The sequence below is a fragment of the Gorilla gorilla genome, chromosome 6, assembly GCF_029281585.2.
Source record: "Gorilla gorilla gorilla isolate KB3781 chromosome 6, NHGRI_mGorGor1-v2.1_pri, whole genome shotgun sequence".
Classification (NCBI taxonomy): domain Eukaryota; kingdom Metazoa; phylum Chordata; class Mammalia; order Primates; family Hominidae; genus Gorilla; species Gorilla gorilla.
In genome coordinates, this window is record NC_073230.2 from 86,135,819 (window position 1) to 86,150,071 (window position 14,253).

Here is a 14,253-nt window from a genome sequence, read left to right on the forward strand (position 1 = left end):
ACGGGGAAAAGCCTGGCTTCGCTGGTGGCACCAGAGGGAAGAGCCAAGTCTACAGTAAAATGACAAGTCCCTGGGCCAGAATGGCAGACACATCCCTGACCAACCACCTGGCTAGGACCTCACTGGTATAAACAAACACCCACCAACTAATGCAGGGCGCCCATTAGGGGCACTGGATAGCCACAGAACTACTTCTTTCTCTTGTTAAATAGAAGTTCTAGTCTCTGCCACATACATCTTAGAGGCCCAGGTGGCACTGAGGTCACAAACGGGTGGCATGAGGGGAGCTAATCTTGACTGCTTTTCAATGTCCCTCAGCATGAATAACACACAGGCCTACTGTGCTGGAATCTGCTGCTCGTTCATTTACAGAATGTGCACTTAATGGTGAATGTAAGGCCGGGCGCAGTAGCTCACGTCTGTAATCCCAGCACTTTGGGAAGCCGGCAGGTGGATCACCTGAGGTCAGGAGTTCGAGACCAGCCTGGCCAACACAGTGAATCCCCGTCTCTACTAAAAACACAAAAATTAGCCGGCCATCGTGGCGTGGGCCTGTAGTCCCAGCTACTAGGAAGGCTGAAGCAGGAGAATCACTTGAACCCGGGAGGCGGAGGTTGCAGTGAGCAAGATCGTGCCATTGCACTCCAGCCTGGGCAACAAAGAGAGAAAATTCCATCTCAAAAACAAACAAACAAAAAAAAACAGTGAATGTAAATGCACGTGTTCATCTACAGAATAAGCCACTACAGAAGCGTGGCTTATGTGAAGACATGGAGGTCGGTGTCATTTTGATAAAAAGGTACCAAGATTATAAAATGCCCAGAGCAAGCCCCCAGAAGGACTTCCTGTAGCTCAGAGAGACTGAGGAAGACTTGGAACTTGTGCTTTGCCCAGAGGGGCCCATTAAACACAGCCCCTGAGAGCCTGTGACGGGAAACTTACGATTTAATGATGTTTCCCAGTGTGTGGTCTTCTTTGTTGATGGTGAACAAACAGGCATTGGGTACCTTGGTGTCCTTGTTAATGCTGATCCTAGGAAGACACAGAGGCCACAGATGAGGAGCAGGGGCTCCCCTCCTCCCACCCTGAGTCTAAACCCTGTCTCCTCCCGGCCAGGTGTGGTGGCTCGTGTCTGTAATCCCAACACTTTGGGAGGCTGAGGTGGATGGATGACCTGAGGTCAGAAGTTCAAGACCAGCCTGCCCAACATGGCAAAACCCTGTCTGTACTAAAAATACAAAAAAAAAAAAAAAAAAAAAAAATTAGCTGAGTGTGGTGATCCATGCCTGTAGTCCTAGCTACTTGGGAGACTGAGGCAGGAGAATGACTTGAACCTGGGAGGTGGAGTTGCAGTGAGCCGAGATCATGCCACTGCACTCCAGCCTGGGCAACAGAGTGGAACTCTGTATCAAAAATATAAAAATAAAAAGGAAAAATAAGCTCTGCCTCTTCCTGAAGGCCTTTCTCAATCTCTTCATCCCATAAAGGCCTCGCCAACCCGGTCCCCTACTTCCTGCTACCCCAGGTCTATGGAACCTTGGCCTTTTCTGAATTCCTCCTTTTTTTTTTCCGGTAGAGATGGGGTTTTGCCTTGTTGTCCTCGCTGGTCCTGAACTCCTCGCCTCAAATGATCTCTCCTGCTGCCCAGGCTGGAGTGCAGTGGTGTGATCATAGCTCACTGCAGCCTCCAACTCCTCGGCTAAAGTGATCCTCCTGCCTTAGCCTCCTGAGTACCTGGGACCACAGGCGCACGTCATCATGCCTGGCCTGTTCCTTTTTTCTTATGCCAACATAATGAAGCAACCAAAAGGTGAAGAAGAGAGGCCCTGAAGTTACACGGTGAGGCTGGTCCTGACCCTGTGAGTTCCGAAAGCAACCATCCCCCTGGCTGGAGTGTGCAGTCCTTCCATCCATTCCCCAAAACAAGTCATGCTCTGGCATTTACTATGATTTTAGTGAACGCTTAGATGGACAAAGACAGGAAACTTCCATTGGATTTTCCAAGACAAGGGGTTTTCAGAGTGCAGTTCCCAGATAAGCAGCATCAGAATCCCCTGGGAACTTGTTAGAGTCTCCCACCTCCCACTTACTGGACCCAGAACTCTGGAGGTGGGGCGCAGGGATCTATGGTTTAAGAAGCTCTTCAGGTGATTCTAATGCACACTCAATTTGAGGGCAACTATGCTGACAGTAAAAATCTCACACAGGTGAGAGGTATCAAGTTGAATATTCTTTTTTCTAAGGTGGTTTCTCCAGGCTGACACCACACACATTTTAGGGTGCATAATTCTTTCCTGTGGGGTGCTGTCTTGTGGACATTGTAGGACATCAGCAGCATCCCTGACCTCTATCCAGTAGATTCCAGTCATAACCCCCTTTGACAACCAATAATGTTCTCAGTTATTGCCACATGTCCCTTGTGCGGCCAAATGGTCCCCAGTTGAGAGTCTGCTCTAAAGGAGGCCGAAGTGGCTGGCAAGGGCCAGACCAAGACCTCTGCACGCCAACCTGGGAACAATAAGAGCCAATGGTTATGAGGTTTTCCAGGTGCTGAGCTTTGGACCAAGAGTTTTACACAAATTACCTCATCCAATTCTTTTTATTTTGAGACAGGATTGCGCTCAGTCGCCCAGGCTGGAGTGCAGTGATGCGATCAAAGCTCACTGCAGCCTGGAACTCCTGTGCTCAAGCAATCCTCCCACCTGAGCCTCCCAAAGTGCCGGGATTAAAAGCGGGAACCAGCGCACCTGGCCAGATCCTTTTGTTTTGTGAAACGGAGTTTCGCTCTTGTTGCTCAGGCTGGAGTGCAATGGCGTGATCTCCGCTCACCTCAACCTCCACTTCCCAGGTTCAAGTGATTCTCCTGCCTCAGCCTTCTGAGTAGCTGGGATTACAGGCATCTGCCACCACGCCCGGCTAATTTTGTATTTTTAGTAGAGACAGGGTTTCTCCATGTTGGTCAGGCTGGTCTTGAACTCCCGACCTCAGGTGATCCGCCCGCCTCGGGCTCCCAGAGTGCTGGGATTACAGGTGTCAGCCACCGCACCCGGCCTGAATCCCACGTTTAAGTACAATAATAAACTCATTTTCCAGATGAGGAAACAGGGCCTCCGACAGATCAAGCCACTCGCCCACAGATACAGAGTGAGCCCAAGCTCTCTCCCCTGGACTCCTTCAACCCGCAGGGAGCGAGGAGCCACTGCGGCTTTTACGCAGGCCGCTGACAGATCGGAGGGGATGAAGGATGGAGGTGGCGGGCGAGAGACAAAAGAGGAAGCTGCCAGATCCCAGAGGAAAAGGGCTATGGAGAACCAGACACTCTGGGTTCGAATACAAGCGCCGCCATTTCCTGTGTCCGTGGCAACTTGCTCGCCTCCAAGCCTCAGTGTCCTCATCTGCAAAATGGACACACTCGCGACTGCCTCGCGGAACGGCCTTAAATTTGGCTGACACAGGCCGAGCGGACGATCAAGCAAAAGCTGTTTCCCTCCCGGGGCAAGAGATGGGCAGGAGACACCCCAGAATGCGACAGCCGCAGGCCCGCGCACCTCGGCCCGCCGCAGCCGGCGTCACTTACTTCTTCTCGCCCTCGAAGAGCAAGAACGACTCGAAGGCTGGAGGGGCGTTCATGCTCCCGCTGCCGTTGCGTCCAGATCGCAAGTGTCCGCCGCCGCCGTTGCGTCCAGACCCCAAGTGTCCGCCGCCGCCGCCACCACAGCCCTAATAAGAGGCCTCTTCCGGATTACTCAGGCGGGGCAAACCCGCGCAAGGATCGACTCATTGCCCCCTGTCGGGCTGGAGGATCTTGCGCAGGCGCGAGAAAACCCCGAGCGAGGCCAGTGCCTCTGCGCATGCGTCAGTGGCGAGGGCACTGCCACCCACCCACCCCCCGGCCCCACCCGCACCCCGGCATGGCTTTCCCCCGTGGGCGCTTTTCGGCGCATGCTCAGAGCGCCGGGAGCGCTGTTCTGCCCCTACAGAGGCCGCCTAGTCCTGGCTGAGCGGGAACCTCAAGCTGTACCTTTCTCCTTTCCCCATGTCCCTTGATCTCTCTTTGGAAACGTGCACCCCCTTGGAGTGCGCAGCAGGAGGCCCCTGAATAGAGAGAATAAAGCTAAGGGGTAGTGGACAGCTGCGGCTAGCAGGGGTAGGGGGAGCAGAAGATCTCGTGGCCAGAGGCAGATCTATGATAAGCCCCCCTGCCCAGGCTGCCTATACCGACTGCTGCAGGACCTCTGCCTGGCGGGGTGCAGCTGGCTTGTTAGCCGGGAGGGACAATTGGGTGAGGGATGCAGAAGGAGGCAGGTGTATACAGCAGTGAGAGGGGAGCCCGTAGGGTTACGTATATCTTTTTATATATTATTATTATTATTTAGAGACAGTGTCTCCCTCTGTCGCCCAGGCTGAAGTACAGTGGCGCCATCATGCAGCCTCCAACTCCTGGGCTCCAGAGAGCCTCCTGCCTCAGCTTCCCGATAGTTAGGACTGCAGGCATGTGCCATCACACCTAGCTATTTTTTTTTTTTTTTTTTGGAGATGGTGGGGGGGGGGTCTCCCTATGTTGCCCAGGCTGGTATTGAACTCCTGGCCTCCAGCAGTCCTCCAGCCTCAGCCTCCCAAAGTGCAGTTGGTGGATGTGGGCAGCAAGCCACCCAGGTGCCGAGGCAAGAGACCGAGGGCACGAGCTGTTCCAGTATAATAAAATATATAAAATAAGAATAGTTATACTAGATATAGATCTTAGATATGATTATATATGAATCATTAATCATTAGTTTGTAGTAATTATTCTTTATTCCAATATTATAATAATCCTCGCTCTACAATCATAACCTAGGAAAAACCAGGCCATACAGAGATAGGAGCTGAGGGGACAGTGAGGAGTGACCAGAAGACAAGAGTGCGAGCTTTCTGTTATGCCCGGACAGGGCCACCAGAGGGCTCCTTGGTCTAGCGGTAACGCCAGCATCTGGGAAGACACCTGTTGCCAAGCCGACTGTGGTCTAGCGGTAGTGTTAGTGTCAAGGAAAAACACCCGCTACTTAGCAGACCGGGAAAAGGAGTCTCCCTTTCCCTGGGGGAGTTTAGAGAAGACTCTACTCCTCCACAGGCCCGCCCACAGTTACCCGGAGGCCTCACCATCTCCCTGTGATGCTGTGCTTCAGTGGTCACGCTCCTAGTCCACCTTCATGTTCCATCCTGTACACCTGGCTCTGCCTTCTAGATAGCAGTAGCAAATTAGTGAAAGTACTAAAAGTCTCTGATAAGCAGAAATAATGGTGTAAGCTGTCTCTCTCTCTGCCTCGGCTGCCAGGCAGGGAAGGGCCTGCTGTCCAGTGGACACGTGACCCATGTGGCCTTACCTATCATTGGAGATGGTTCACTCTCCTTATCCTGCCCCTTTGTCTTGTATCCAATAAATATCAGCGCAGCCTGGCATTCAGGGCCACTACCGGTCTCTGCGTCTTGGTGGTAGTGGTCCCCCCAGCCCAGCTGTCTTTTATCTCTTTGTCTTGTGTCTTTATTTCTGCGCTCTCTCGTCTCTGCACACGGAGAGAAACCCACCGACCCTGGGGGGCTGGACCCTACAGGTGGATAAGTGTATCTTACCCTTTTTGGTTTGGTTGTTTTGCAGACTACAGTTTAGCATAAAGGCCCTCCTTAAGCTGTTTGAAGCAACAGGGACTGGGGTCTCAGAGGAGCTACCAGAGCCCTAACAGTTTGGCAGCTGTTTCTCCAAGGCTGGGCAGCAGCTACAGTGCTGAGGAAATCTGGAGCATCTACCCCTTCTGGGAAGGCCCATTTCCTACTTGAGTTCTTGCACCCTGGCAGGAGGAAATCTCATTCTGCAACAGCCCCACACAGAATCTAACTTTCCAGGCAAAGTGGGTGGGCACCTCTTTAACTGCTGAGGAACAGAAAGTGATATGGGTAGGCTGGGTGCGGTGACTCACGCCTGTAATCCTAGCACTTTGAGAGGCTGAGGCAGGCGGATCACTTGAGGTCAGGAGTTCGAGACCAGCCTGGCCAACATGGTGAAACCTCATCTCTACTAAAAATACAAAAAATTAGTCGGGCATGGTGGTGGGCACCTGTAATCCCAGCTACTTGGGAGGCAGAGGCAGGAGAATCGCTTGAACCTGGGAGGCGGAGGTTGCAGTGAGCCGAGATTGTGCCACTGCACTCAGCCTCCCAAAGTACTGGGATTACAGGCGTGAGCCACTGTTCCTAGCCAAGGGTAGCATCCTTGATCCAAGCTTTTCCAGGGTGACCCAGAAGTGTGGAGGTCATATCCTCAGGGAATTATTACCCTTATCACTTTTTTTTTTTTTTTTTGAGATAGCATCTCGCTCTGTCACCCAGGCTGGAGTGCAGTGGCATGATCTCGGCTCTGTTGTCTAGGCTGGAGTGCAGTGGTGAGATCATAGCTCACTGCAGCTTCAAGCTCCTGGGCTCAAGCAGTCCTCCTGCCTCAGCCTCCCCAGTACCTGGGACTACAGGCAGGCACCACGGTGCCCTGCTAGTTTTTTTCTTTTTACTTTTTGTAGCGATGGGGTCCAACTTTATTGCCTAGGCTGGTCTCAAACTCCTGACCTCAAGCAATCTTCTCGCCTTGGCCTCTCAAAGTGCTGGGATTATAGGCATGAGCCCTGCCCCTGGCCACACACACCATGCTAATTTGTTACACATTGGCTGTGGTTGCTTTCATGCTACATGGCATGGTGGTTGTGACTGAGAGCTGCATGTCTGGTCCTTTACAGAAAACATTTGCTGATCCTAATCTTGGGGATTGTGCCTGTGTTGATTTTGCTATTTATCGTTTGGTTACAGCCCAGACACTGAAGTTACTTATTAGCTTGTGGGTTTCTATCCCGTAGAAAAGAAAACTTCATGGCCGGGCGCAGTGGCTCACACCTGTAATCCCAGCACTTTGGGAGGCCGAGGTGGGCGGATCACAAGGTCAGGAGATGGAGACCATCCTGGCCAACATGGTGAAACCCCATCTCTACTAAAAATACAAAAATTAGCTGGGCGTGGTGGTGAGCACCTGTAATCCCAGCTACTCGGGAGGCTGAGGCAGGAGAATTGCTTGAACCCGGGAGGCAGAAGTTGCAGTGAGCCAAGATCGCACCACTGTACTCCAGCCTGGACGACAGAATGAGCCTCCATCTCAAAACAAACAAACAAAAAAAAAAAAAAAAGAAAAGAAAAGAAAAGAAAACTTCATTAATTAACCACTTTAGTATGTAATATCACAATCTTATTCTAGCATTCTTCTCTTAAAGTGTTTATGGGCCAGGCACAGTGGCTCACATCTGTAGTCCCAGCCCTTAGGGAGGCTGAGGGAGGATTGCCTGAGCCCAGGAGTTTGAAACTAGCCTGGGCAATATAGCAAGATCTTGTCTCTACTAAAAATTTAAAAAATCAGCAGGGCATAGTAGTGTGTGCCTGTAGTTCCATTTACTTGGGAGGCTGAAGCAATAGGATTGCTTGAGCCCAGGAGGAAGAGGCTACAGTGAGCTATGACTGCACCACTGCATTCCAGCCTGGGTGGCAGAGCGAGACCCTGTCTCAAAAACAAAACAAAACAAAACAAAACAAAAGAATGCTTACAAATACATGAAATACATGTACCCAGCTTCTCAGAATGATCCATGAATCAGAGTTCCCACTCTTTTTCTGAGTTGGTGCGTAGTAGATCTTTGATATGTGTTCATGATATATATGAGTCATCTTTTTTACATGTTTGAAAATTATACTTTGAAAAGGCCTTGTCCAGAGGTGGTTGCTGCATACCTGTTCAGATTTCCTAAGAGGCTGAGAGAAACAGGTACTGGGTGAGCTGGGTCCACTCAAGCCTTCCCAGGGTGCCTGCCCTGCCCTGTGGTGAACACCAGCCCCCTGGGCTGCAGATATCTGCCTGGGGGTCCAATCAGATCCTCAAGACATCTGGGACTGGGCATGGTGGCTCATGCCTGTAATCCCAGCACTTTGTGAGGATGAGGTGGGCGGATCACTTGAGTTCAGGAGTTCAAAACCAGCCTGGCCAACATGGTGAAACCCCATCTCTACTAAAAATACAAAAATTAGTCAGGCGTGGTGATGGGCACCTGTAATTCCAGCTATTCAGGAGGCTGAGGTGGGATAATCACTTGAACTTGGAAGGCAGAGGTTGCAGTGAGCCGAGAATGTTCCACTATCCTCCAGCCTGGGTAACAGAGGGAGACTCTGTCTCAAAAAAAAAAAAAAAAAAAAAAAAAATAGGCCAGGTGCGGTGGCTTACACCTGTAATCTCAGCACTTTGGGAGGCTGAGGCAGAAGGATCATCTGAGGTCAGGAGTTCAAGACCAGAATGGCCAATATGGTGAAACTCCATGAAACCCCATCTCTACTAAAAAAAAAAAAAAGACAAAATATTAGCTGGGAGTGGTGGCGTGTGCCTGTTAATCCCAGCTACTCAGGAGGCTGAGGCAGGAGAATCGCCTCAACCTGGGAGGTGGAGGTTGCAGTGAGTTGAGATCACACCACTGCCCTCCAGCCTGGGCGACAGAACCAGATTCCATCTCAAACAAAAACAAAAACAAACAAACAAAAAAACATCTGGGAACCTGCCCCAGGCCCCAGTTGAATGCCAGGGCTTGAAGTCTCTGGGAGGGGGTGGTATAGACTTGTGGGACAGATGGAAGGTATACCCTCTCCTGCTCCTCTCGCTTTTCCAGGTGGCCTCCAGAAACAATGTGGCATGATGGGCTATAGGCAGCTCTGCTCAGGGCCTGAGAGGAGAACCAGGGGGCAGTGCCAGGCATGCACTGATGTTAACTTCCCTTCCAGCTGCAGTGGTCAGGATCTGGGGAGGGGAGGAGAGGCATGGTGGATGCTGCCAGAAGGGTGGCTGTGTGTGTGCACTCAAGATCCAGGTTTCCACTTGTAGCCCTAATAAGTCCACGGCTCCTTCCCTTTCACTGCCTGCATTTAGGCTCAGGAGACCCTGGAGGCCATACTTCCTAGAGAGAAGGTCCTTGAAACCCAAGGAGATCCAACAGGCATGAGGATTTTTGTGTACCCCTAAGGAAGTAGCCAGAGAACCAGGTGCTGGTGATTTGGGGTGGGGTAGGGGCTGCATCAGGCTCAGCTGTCCCTGGACCCAGGGCCTTGGGCCAGGAAGGGAGGGGAGGGACCCAATCCAGCAAAAAGGCTTAGGAGCCCATAGGACGGCAGAGCACAGCAGGCTATGAAGCTCTAAGGTGTCGGGCTGGTGGGCTGCCTATGGGGGAAATGGTATCCACCAAGGCCACAGCCAGGAGAAAATGTTGGTATGGCCCCAAAAGCCATAGGGAAGAGGGAGAGGGCAGGCCCCTTGAATCTTAATTTCCCCTTGACCTTTTTTTTTTTTTTTTTGAGACAGTGTCTCTCTGTCACCCAAGCTGGAGTGGAGTGGCCCGATCTCGGCTCACTGCAACCTCCACCTCCTGAATTCAAGCAATTCTCCTGCCTCAGCCTCTCAAGTAGTGATTACAGGCACCTGCCACCATGCCCAGCTAATTTTTGTATTTTTAGTAGAGACAGGGTTTCACCATGTTGACCAGGCTGGTCTCTAACTCCTGACCTCAGGTGATCCACCCACCTTGGCCTCCCAAAGTGCTGGGATTACAGGCATGAGCCACTGTGCCCAGCCCTCTTTGCCTTTCCCTACTATTCCTGGAAGAGCCAAGGTATACAGGATGCCCCACTGGCCCTGCCCCAGAACCTAGCTGGGCAGCCAGGTCAGGGGTCATGTCTGAGCCCTGGGACACTGGGGGCTGTCCTAGGCTAAGGACAAAGAGGGGAGGCTCAGAGCTTGCTTGGATGAGCGTTGAGAATGTGTTCGTGGCTGGGTGTGGTGGTCCTGTAATCCCAGCACTCTGGGAGGCTGAAGTGGGAGGATGGCTTGAGCCCAGGAGTTGGAGACCAACCTGGACAACATGGTGAGACCCTGTCTCTACCAAAAGTACAAAAAATTAGCTGGGCATGATGGTGCACACCTGTAGTCCCAGCTACTCAGAAGGCTGAGGCAGGAGGATCACTTGAACTCAGGAGTTGGAGGCCGCAGTGAGTTATGATCACTCCACTCCACTCCAGCCTGGGCAACACAGTAAGACTCGGTCTCAAAAAAAAAAAAAAAAAAAAAGATGTTCTGGAAGACCCTGCCCCTCCTCTCCTCTGTCTTGTTTTTTTTTTTTTTTGAGATGGAGAATCACTCTGTCACCCAGGCTGGAGTGCAGTGGTGCGATCTCGGTTCACTGCAACCTCTGCCTCCCGGGTTCAATCCAATTCTCCCAAGTAGTAGGGGTTACAGATGCGCACGGCCGCACCTGGCTAATTTCTGTGTTTTTAGTAGAGACTGGGCTTCGCCATGTTGGCCATGGTTTGCCAGGCTGGTCTCGAACTCCTGAACTCAGGTGATCTGCCGGCCTCAGCCTCCCAAAGTGCTGGGATTACAGGTATCCTCAGTCTTGTTAATTACACTGGGGTTTGCTGTGTACAGTGAGATCAGGATGAGGGTGGTGAGGTGGTGATCAGGGGGACCCATGCTTCTGCTCAGGGGGTTGGCAGAAGCCAGCAAGGCTTGGGGTTTCCCTGTTTGGAGCTCTCCAAGTTGAGAGTGCAGAGGAGTGTGAGATGCGTGTGAAAATGCAAACTTAGCTCTCCCTGGCTGGAGGCTGGCATTGGGTGAGTCTCTGGTAGGACCAGGCCATGTATACTTTTAAAGCTTTTTTATTCTTGAAAAGTTCAAAGATATACAAAGATAGACTATGCAGGATAATGAGCCCCCACATACTCCACATCTTTTGTCTGTAATTATCAGGTCGTGGCTACCTCTACCTCTCCCCTCTACCTCTTGTCTCATCTCTACCTCTCCCCCTGACCCCTGCCTCTGGGTCATTTTGCAGCAAATCCCAAATGCCTATATCATTTATCCTAAATATTCCATAAGCATTCCACTATGTAGCTCTGAAAGATAAGGATGCTTACAACACAACTGCAATATCTTTTTTGTTTGTTTGTTTGTTTTTGTAAAGACGGGGATTTCGCCATGTTGCCCAGGCTGGTCTCGAACTCCTGAGCTCAAGCGATTCTCCCACCTCAGCCTGCCAAGTAGCTGGGATTACAGGCGTGTGCCACTGTGCCCAGCCAAGTGCAGTATCTTATCACACCTTTACAAAATTAATAATTCCAATCATCCTATAGTTGATCAGTGTTCAAATTTCCAATTGCCTCATAAAAAGATCATTTCTTAACATTTTGTTTTGTTGCAATTGGTTGCCGTAAGTCACCTAAATATCTTGTCTCTTTTTTATACTTTTTATTGTAGTAAAATAGGTATAACATACAATTTGCCATTTTAACCATTGTAAGTGTTTAACTCAGTGGTGTTAATTACATTCACAATGTGTAGCCATCACCACTATTTAGTTCAAAAATTTCAAGTCTCCTTTATTTTCCTTTTTTTTTTTTTTTTTTTTTAATTTTAGGGACTAGGTTTTGCTATGTTGCCCAGGCTGGCCTTAAACTCCTGGTCTCAAGGTGATCCTTCTGCCTTGGCCTCCCGAGTAGCTGGGACTAGAGGTGTGCACTGTCACACCCAGCTTCAAGTCTCTTTTAATTATTATAAAGTTCTGGCCATGCACAGTGGCTCGCAACTGTAATCTCAGCACTTTCGGAGGCCAAGGTGGTCAGATCACCTGAGGTCAGGAGTTCGAGACCAGTCTGGCCAACATGGAGAAACTCCGTCTCTACTAAAAATACAAGAATTAGCTGGGCGTGGTGGCACACGCCTGTAGTCCCAGCTACTCGGGAGGCTGAGGCAAGAGAATTGCTTGAACCTGGGAGGCAGAGGTTGCAGTGAACCAAGATCAAGCCATTTGCACTCCAGCCTGGGCAACAGAGTGAGACTCTGTCTCAAAAAAAAAAAAAAAAAAAAAAAAACTATAAAGTTCCCCTTCATCTGAAAATTGAATGTGATTTTAAACAACCTATTTGAGCTCTGAGGTAGATGTCTAAGTTCAAAGCCCACTCCTCCCTTCTGGGGGTCCCAGTTTCATGATCTCTTCTTCCCTTTCCTTCCTGGTAGCTTAAAAAAATAGAGATAACAGGATAAAGGTGAGGAATGAAGGAATGAATGGATGCAGGCAGACGTGAAAACAGCGCCCACCTGGAGAGCTAGAAACATCTGGAGGGCTGGGACCACCTGGAGACGCCCTGTGTCTATGAGCTGCTGTTGTGAGGAGCCTGGAGCCAGTGGACGCTGGGAGGGAGGAGGCTTTAGAGTGGGGGGCAACCGGGGGAGGAAGGAGGTTGGCTGAGCCAGGTCTGGGGGCCTCAGGGACTTCTGTGTCCTCATAACCCACAAAAGCCCTGCCCACCCTGCCCCGGGGCGGCCCACAGTAGCAGCGGCTGGTGGTCCCTGCAGCTGGTCAGCCCCAAGAGTGGGCACAACGTGTGGCCTGGGTACCACAGGGCCAGAAGAGAGGGACAGGGGCCCTGCTCCTGTCACCTGCTACTTCTGCTACCCCAGGACCAAGTCATTGGTGTGAGCCGGTGGCCAGACATCACTGCCCCGCAGGCAGTGGGGGCTCCTCTTGGGCTGGGGGCAGGGCTTGGTGGGCAGCCCTATGGGAGGGGGAGCTGGTGGGGGACCACAGGGACTGACCAAAGAAAGGCAGGCCAGATCCCAGGACACCAGGGGTTCTAAGTCCCCAAGAGTGGGGACTGGGCCGGAGTCAAGTTTTGCCAACCATCGGACCAGCCCTGGGCCTCTATGATGAAGGCATCAGAGAAACCCCATGGGGCCAGAAAGGGGCTGGGGCAACGGTGCACCTTTGGGATCTGGGGTCAGAGGGGGAAGGAGGTGACTGCATGGCAAGGCAAGAGCTGAAGGCCTTCTGGAGAAGGAGGGTCCAGTCCTTGTCCCCACCCTGATCCAGGTCACTGTGGACGCAGCTGGGAGCTGAGCCTGGCAGCCCATGTGACACAATGGTGGGGGGATGGGAGCCCCTACGTGGCCAACACTGCCAGCCACACAGCTAGAGGTCTTGGGGTAAGGGCTGCGTGAAGAGGAATGGGGTCTCTGAGTCCCGCCTCTGTGCTGTCCTCAGGGACACCCTAGAGAAGGGACTTGCTTGGGGGCTGCTTTGAGGAGAGAACAGCTGGTTGGACACACTGGGCTCTGTGGCCTGTGGGACATGAAAGAGGGGACCCAGGGACAGCAACTGGGAAGGGAAAGGAACCCCCGACCCCAGAAGAGTGGGGGGAAGAAAGAGGGGGGAACAGGGATGCCCAGAGCCCATATTGTCAGCCCCATCATCGGCACATCCACCGACAGCCTCCGGGGTCCCCCCGGGCCCACTTTCTCCCCAGACCCTCATCACAAGACCCCAGAGCCTGGACAGTAACAGCAGGTTTACTGTTGGCAACAGCACAGCCCTGTGGCACCCAAGGGTAGCGGGTGGGGTGGCAGCCGGGTCTCCTGGGGCCCCGTTCTCCCTCCCATTCTCTAGGTCCCTGGAGGCCAGACCCCTGGGTGTGGCCCATCCTAGCAGTGGTTCTGGCTGGGTCTGTCCTAGGCAGGAGAGGAGGGTCCCTGGAGAGGCAGTGATGGCTACAGCGGCTGTAGGGAGCTGGGGACACTTCAGGCCAGCCATGACAGGCCCAAGCCTGCTCAGCTCTGCACTTCTGGGGATCCCCTTATTCCTGACTCTCCCCCCTCCCCCACCTGGAAGAGACCTAGGCCCTGCACCCTAATGAGGAGGACCAGGGTGAGGGGGTGCAGAGTGTCCTGGGGGGGCTCCGAGCACTTGGCAGGGGACTCAGCAAGGGGGGAGCGTAGGGCGGGCCTCACGTCTGCAGCTCCAGGAGGCAGTTGGGCTCTGAGGGTGGGGAGCCAGCCGGGCTGGAGCTATGGGCCTCGCAGAGGTCCTGCAGCACCCGGAGCAGCCGGGCCAATGAGTCCTCGGGGACTGTGGGCAGAGGCAGCCATGAGGGCCCCTGGGAGTGAGCCCGAGGACCCCACCCGTGCATCTCTGGAGGGGGCTCGGGCCACGAGCAAGTCCCAGGTGGGCAAGACCTACCTTTGCCAGGGCTCGTGGGCACCGTGCCTGCCTCTGCGCCCCCGCTCAGCTCCCGGTGCCTCTCCCTGTGGGGGAGGTCAGAGTGAGGGCCAGCAGCCTCCACTCTCCCTGCCAGACCTTCTGGTGTCCTTGTGGGAAGGCTGGG

The 14,253-nt window shown here is 52.6% G+C and overlaps 2 protein-coding genes across 8 annotated transcripts in view; both read right to left on the reverse strand.

The window, feature by feature from the left end:
* Window positions 1-3,799, reverse strand: part of LOC109027627 (DNA-directed RNA polymerase II subunit RPB11-b2) — a 48,252-nt gene extending 44,453 nt beyond the window's left edge. For 3 of the 7 annotated variants that reach the window (XM_063708223.1, XM_063708219.1, XM_063708222.1), the window contains exons 1-2: window positions 3,578-3,788; window positions 943-1,032 (exon numbers count right to left, since the gene is read on the reverse strand). In XM_063708223.1, the coding sequence (XP_063564293.1) occupies window positions 943-1,032; window positions 3,578-3,630 (143 nt within the window). In that variant the 5' untranslated portion in view covers window positions 3,631-3,788. Of the gene's footprint in view, window positions 1-942; window positions 1,033-3,577 lie in introns of all 7 variants that reach the window. The other 4 variants (XM_063708221.1, XM_063708220.1, XM_063708224.1 and 1 more) reach the window with 3 other exon arrangements.
* LOC129534750 (uroplakin-3b-like protein 1) overlaps window positions 1-14,253 on the reverse strand; it is a 128,674-nt gene that overhangs the window by 44,453 nt on the left and 69,968 nt on the right. The window lies entirely within an intron of this gene.